We start from the raw sequence: 6,514 nt of genomic DNA on the forward strand, positions 1-6,514 counted from the left end.
ATAAATATTGGGTATGGTTTCCTAGAAACAAGGTTGGGTCACTTTACCCCCTTGGCTCAGCTTACCCCTTTGGCTCAGTTTACCCCACTCTCCCCTATCATTAGGTCTATTAATAATTGTGAGTAATTGCTGATGATTTCCTATAGCTTAATTAATATTCGTTTGACTGAGATGGTTTATTATTACCAAAAAACAAATATTTACACTCAGTCAGTCTTAAATCCCAATCTATCGATAAACACCAGAGGTTGAGCCCATAGCTCGGTCTGTTACGCTCACGCCCACATTAAGTAAAACGTATAAATCGTGTCCTCTCTGCAGACAGGTTCATTTACAACCTCAGCGTTGAATACCTCAAACCGAAGAGAAAAACAGTGGTGCGCTATCTATAAAAGGCATTGGAATGAACAGAATCATCTCGGCGCTTTTATTTCTGCCTCTGGGCATAATATTTGTCTGCGAAGGAGGTAAGAACGTGATGGGACAGAAGTTATTAAACTTTGATGCAGTTAAAATGTGTTCGTTTGAACATATCATATTTGCAACGTGTTAATAAAATGTCTAAACATTTTATTGAATCTTCTAACCATTTTTCAATCAGCTATCGAAGCATTATGAGTTTCTTTTTCTTTTTAGGCTATATCAAAATACATATATTTTGGATTTGATAGCCTATGCTATATTTGGATATATAGGCCTATCTATGTGAATGATTTGATGCAGTATGTAGGTCTATATGTACATAGAAATGATCAGATAATTACATGTTTTTGTGATCATAATTTATTACACTCAGTCTAATCTAACCAAAAATGTGTCTATGCAGGCAACCCTTGCTGTTCGCAGCCATGCCAGAACCGCGGCGTGTGTACGGCAATGGGCGCAAACGACTATGAGTGCGACTGCACACGGACTGGATTCTATGGCCACAACTGCACACAACGTAAGTTACATCCAATATATACTGATAGCTATATAACAATCAACATAAAAAAAACCTCCGTCTTTTCTCTCTAGACACTTAATTAATATGCTTTTATTTGGATTTGACAGCTGAATTTTTTACGTGGATTAAAGTGTCTCTGAAGCCGACCCCCAACACAGTGCATTACCTCCTCACCCACTACAAGGGGCTCTGGAATATCATCAACAGTATTTCATTCCTCAGGGATGCTATCATGAGATATGTTCTGACATGTGAGTTGAGTTCAATAATGTCATAGTCTTCATTAGATTTTCCCTCTTGCCATTTGATAATGTCAAAATTATAATATACAAAGACATCACTGTTTTAATTTTGAATTCATGTTAATCAATTGTGTTCTCTCTCTCTCTCTCTCTCTCTCTCTCTCTCCAGCTCGCTCTCATCTGATCGATAGTCCACCGACCTTCAATGCGGACTATGATTATAAAAGCTGGGAAGCCTACTCCAACCTGTCATACTACACACGCACTCTCCCTCCTCTGCCCAAGGATTGCCCAACCCCTATGGGAGTCGTAGGTAAGCCCTCTGTCTCTCTCTCGCTCTCCAAACCTGTTCTCTCAGATAAAAAAAGAAGCTGGCTAACCTTCATGACATCATGCACATGCCTGACAGTCCTTTGTAGCGTAGAGTTTACTATGAGGCCAAATCACAACACAAATTCATACTCACTGAGCCCCACCGACATTCTTGTGGCATTCCCATGCAGTGATTGTAGCCTACTAATTGGAATGAGAAAGGAAGTTTCAACACAGAGATTTTGCAATGGCTGATATAGGGCAACACCTTTGATACTGTTACCTCACAGAGGCTTGCTTTTGGTTTGGTGGACATAGGATCAGGTTAGGTTGTCTCCATGCAAAATGTTCATTTGAAAGATCTAAAGAAAATCAAAAGAAATATAACAAAGTAATTGATAAGTAATTCTCTTTTTTTTTTTTTTTTTTTTTTTTAAACACTGTCCAAGTAAAAGCTCAAATTGAAAGCGAGCGTCTTTAAATTGACACATGTTGTTTTTCTCCATGCAGGTAAGATGGAGCTACCTGACGCTAAGATGCTGGCTGAGAAGCTCCTGATCAGGAGGAAATTTATTCCCGACCCCCAGGGTTCCAGCCTGATGTTTGCCTTCTTCGCCCAACACTTCACCCACCAGTTCTTCAAATCTGACCAGAAGATGGGGCCGGCATTCACTAAAGCCAAGGGCCACGGGGTGGGTAGAGCATATACATGTATGCATAACTACACAGCACAACAACAACACACAACAGACATGCACTGAACAATACAACATGGTTTCACCCAGAGAGATTGAGTTAACTGGAAGAAAGACGTACACGTATGTATGTATGTAGGCCTATGTGACTGATTTCAATGCTTGTTTTCCAGGTGGACCTTGGTCACATCTACGGTGAAAACCTTGAGAGGCAACACAAACTGCGGCTCTTCAAGGATGGCAAGCTGAAGTTTCAGGTACTGAACAGATCTTGTCAACCATAACTCACCTTGAAACAGATACTGTTTGTCACAGCTCCAGCTGATGGTCTCTTCTCTCACCTTTGCTTTCTATAGGTGCTGGATGGAGAGGTGTACCCACCTACGGTGAAAGAGGTAGGGGCTGATATGCACTACCCTCCGCATGTCCCTGAGTCTCACCGCTTCGCTGTGGGCCACGAGGCGTTCGGCCTGGTGCCTGGTCTCATGATGTACGCTACTATCTGGCTGAGGGAACACAACCGCGTTTGTGATGTCCTGAAGGAGGTCCACCCGGACTGGGATGATGATAGGCTCTTCCAGACATCGCGCCTCATTCTCATTGGTGAGTAGTCTAATCGAGCAGCATGTGAAAGAGGTATAGGACTTGCCGCTCATTATTTTCTATTTATTTTAACCTTTATTTATCATATGGGACTCATGTGGTCAGATCCAGCCGATCTTACATAGTATCTGTATTGACATTGTGTATTTTAACTTGTGCCCATCAAATATTGTAGGTTAGCTCAATTTGCAAACAGTAGTTCTTTGTTTCTAAAATAGAGACATCTAGATCCAATATTTGATTCTATTGCGCGCTAATGAATTCATTTACAATAGTGCTCAGTGTTTTCACTTCCTCTGTATGGGTCAGACCACAGGGAGTTGTCTTCTCCTTCACATGAACTTCTCGATAGTGAAGTGTTAATGTCAGCTACCTAAAGTTGTCGGTCGGTCACTGTGTTAATATGCCTGATGTGTCAGCAGTTTAGTGGGGTTCAAAACAGGTGGTGAGAATTGAAAACACTCTGTGAGATATTATTTTAAAATGGACTTTATGGAGGTTTTTAATAACTTCTAACTGCTCTATCTTGTAAAGACAGACTAACTAATGGCCCCTCCCCTTCCTCCTTCCTGTAGGTGAGACCATCAAGATAGTGATTGAGGACTACGTGCAACACCTGAGCGGCTACCACTTCAAGCTGAAGTTCGACCCGGAGCTTCTCTTCAAAGAGCGTTTCCAGTATCAGAACCGCATCGCGTCAGAGTTCAACACTCTGTACCACTGGCACCCCCTGATGCCCGACGCCTTCCACATACAGGAGCAGGTCTACTCATACCCGCAGTTTGTCTTCAACACCTCCGTGGTCACCACACACGGCATCTCCAACCTGGTGGAATCCTTCACCAAGCAGATCGCTGGACGGGTAAGAGACTCTCTCTGTGTGGGATTTAGGTTGTACGCTGTGGGATCTGAGTGGCCGCTTGAGGTGGCTGAAATATGGGTGAATGGTAATGTTCCATGTTATTGTGATTTTAAGCAAACTTAATCCAACTATTTTACCTCAGTGCTTACCCCTGAGGGAATGTCAGTAATTCAAAATAAAGAGAAACTTGTTTGAGGCTGATCGACTTACTTCCTGTCCCTCGTCCGTCCTCAGGTTGCTGGAGGTCATAACGTCCCCCCTGCAGTGCTGATGGTGGCTCTGAAGTCCATAGAGAACAGCAGACAGATGCGCTACCAGTCCCTCAACGCCTACAGGACACGCTTCTCCATGAAGCCATACGCCTCCTTCGAAGACCTCACAGGTGAGAGAACCACCGTTAGCGTCACAGCTATAACGTAAACACCGATCACCCTTTAAGCATTGGGATTGAGTTAAATTATTATGTAGTGATGAATTTAGTGTAATTCACTTGTAACAATAGAAGGTGTAACATCCTGCTATCCTGTTTTCAAGGGATGGACAGGAAATCCTTCAAACCACTAAGACTGGTACTAAATAACTCTAATAACTAAAGGTGTCTCTAGCTGTCACTGATACTATGTCATAGTTTGCATTTTAGCTGTGACGTTTTTGAAAACTGTTTGAAATAGTAATAAAACTGACATGGGCAGATAGATCCTGTGGCTGTAAGTTGTATTGGAGCAAGCCTACAGCGGGGCAAACCGATGTGCACTTTAGTTCCTGAAAGGAGTTATTGAGTGCCAGGTCTAAACAAACAGGGGAGTGTTTGGGGGGTTGACAGGCTCTGCACTGCCTCACAGAAAGAGGAAGCTTTTTTTTAATAAGAGTGTGAGAATTAACCAGAAGGGTGTGTGTGTGTGAGAGAGAGAAAGAGAAAGAGAGAGCGTGAGTGAGACTGTGTGAGAGAGACTCAGCCAGACTGAGTAACTAACGGAACATTTCCCCCTCTGTGTGTTTCTCAGGGGAAAAGGAGATGGCTGCAGAGCTGGAGGAGATGTATGGGCATGTGGATGCTGTGGAGCTCTACCCAGGTCTGCTGGTGGAGAAGCCCAGAACCAACGCCATCTTTGGGGAGACCATGGTGGAGATGGGAGCCCCCTACTCTCTGAAAGGCCTGATGGGAAACCCCATTTGCTCACCAGAGTACTGGAAGCCCAGCACCTTCGGCGGGAGCGTTGGCTTTGACATCATCAACACCGCGTCCTTACAGAGGCTGGTGTGCAGCAACGTCAAGGGCCCCTGCCCTGTGGCGTCCTTTCATGTGCCCGACGTAAAAGACAATGGATCCAATACCATCAATTCCAGTACAGCACATTCGGGGAGCAACGATGTCAACCCCACAGTACTTCTGAAAGAAAGGACCGCTGAGCTCTGATAAGACATCAGCTGAAATAGTTTCTGGAATTAAACTGAAATGTATTAACTTTTTATTTATTTATTGTAATATTTATTTAATTTATTGCATCCTGGAATCTTTATTGAGAAATGTTGTTGAGAAATGTTTTATACTGCCTCTGATTGTTTTGACATGACTTTTGAAAGTTCAAAGAAAACCAATCCTTTTAGTTGTATTTATTCTAAGAGCTGATTTAAAGATGGAATCCGCAGCAGGGGGAAACAGTGCTACTGGCTACCACGTTGTTATGGTTTTTGTTGCAGAGGAGCATGGTAAGAAAAATTGCTGTACATATTGGGCTGTTCTATCGCGTGTGCAATGATGTCCGAGTGGGGGGGGGGAAAGGGTTTGTTGTTTGCAGAAATGTCTTTGTCGTTGTAATATCGCGAATGGACGTGGCTGTTTCACCATTAAGGATTCCAGCTTTAATAAATTATGTTCTGTTATTGACCTCAGAAAATAGCACTGGCAATATTGTTTATGTATGTAATTTTACTTTATTTAAAACTGATACTTGAATTTAACACATTTTAGTTTACAACCTGATATGTAACTGCATGTTACAATGTTACATTCCACCTAACTTAGCTGTTTTCTCCTAGGTGCAAGGGAAAATATAGCAGGTAAAATACTGTACCTAAAGCAGCTACAAGTCATTGGACTGTGATATTGTAACCCTTAAAGTATTTTCTTCGTGTTTTGTTAAAATACTTGAGCTGACTCCTTGTTGTTTTAATAAAACACTGTCTATAATGAAATACAAACATGACTCCCTCATCTTTCCACATTTACATAATGACCCTGCAGCACTATTCACATTCAGTCCTCTTGCAGCATTACTGTGATATCCTCTTTATTCTCTGCTGACTCAAGTCTTGTTGTTTAAGAGGGAACTGTGCACTGCAGTGGAGGCTGCTGAGGGGAGGACTGCTCATAATGGCTGGAGCGGCGCGAGTGGAATGGCATCAAACCACGTGTTTGATACTATTCCGCTCCAGCCATCACCACGAGCCCGTCCTCCCCACTTAAGGTAACCTCTTGTGGTGTACGGTGTACTCTGTTTAGGGCCAAATAGCATTCCAGTTTGCTCTGTTTTGGGGTTAATTCTTTTCAATGTGTCAAGTAATGATATTTTTGTTTTCTCATGATTTGTTTGGGTGTAATTGTGTTGCTGTCCTGGGGCTCTGTGGGGTCTGTTTGTGCTTGCTCTCTCTCTCTCTCCATTTTTGTTCTCCATATCTGCGGCAGAAGTTTCTTACATTGGGACACGCACACAAACACTGTCTTGTACAACTAACCTTGTGGGGACACAATTCAGTCCCATTCAAAATCCTATTTTCCCGAACCTTAAACCTAACCCGTACCTTAACCTAAAAACCTAACCCTAGCTCCTAACCCTAAACCTAACTCTAGCTC

The 6,514-nt window shown here is 42.7% G+C and overlaps 1 protein-coding gene across 1 annotated transcript; it reads left to right on the forward strand.

Annotated features, from left to right (window-relative positions):
• The first annotated feature begins 359 nt into the window (after positions 1-359).
• ptgs2b (prostaglandin-endoperoxide synthase 2b) lies at positions 360-5,853 on the forward strand. The gene is made up of 10 exons (XM_084163538.1): positions 360-467; positions 827-943; positions 1,054-1,197; positions 1,358-1,501; positions 2,011-2,192; positions 2,369-2,452; positions 2,552-2,798; positions 3,374-3,660; positions 3,895-4,042; positions 4,665-5,853. The coding sequence occupies exons 1-10, from the start codon at positions 404-406 to the stop codon at positions 5,075-5,077; spliced, it is 1,830 nt and encodes a 609-aa protein (XP_084019664.1). The 5' UTR covers positions 360-403; the 3' UTR covers positions 5,078-5,853.
• Positions 5,854-6,514: the final 661 nt, after the last annotated feature.

This window comes from Coregonus lavaretus (assembly GCF_964263955.1).
Source record: "Coregonus lavaretus genome assembly, chromosome: 6".
Taxonomy (NCBI): Eukaryota; Metazoa; Chordata; class Actinopteri; order Salmoniformes; family Salmonidae; genus Coregonus; species Coregonus lavaretus.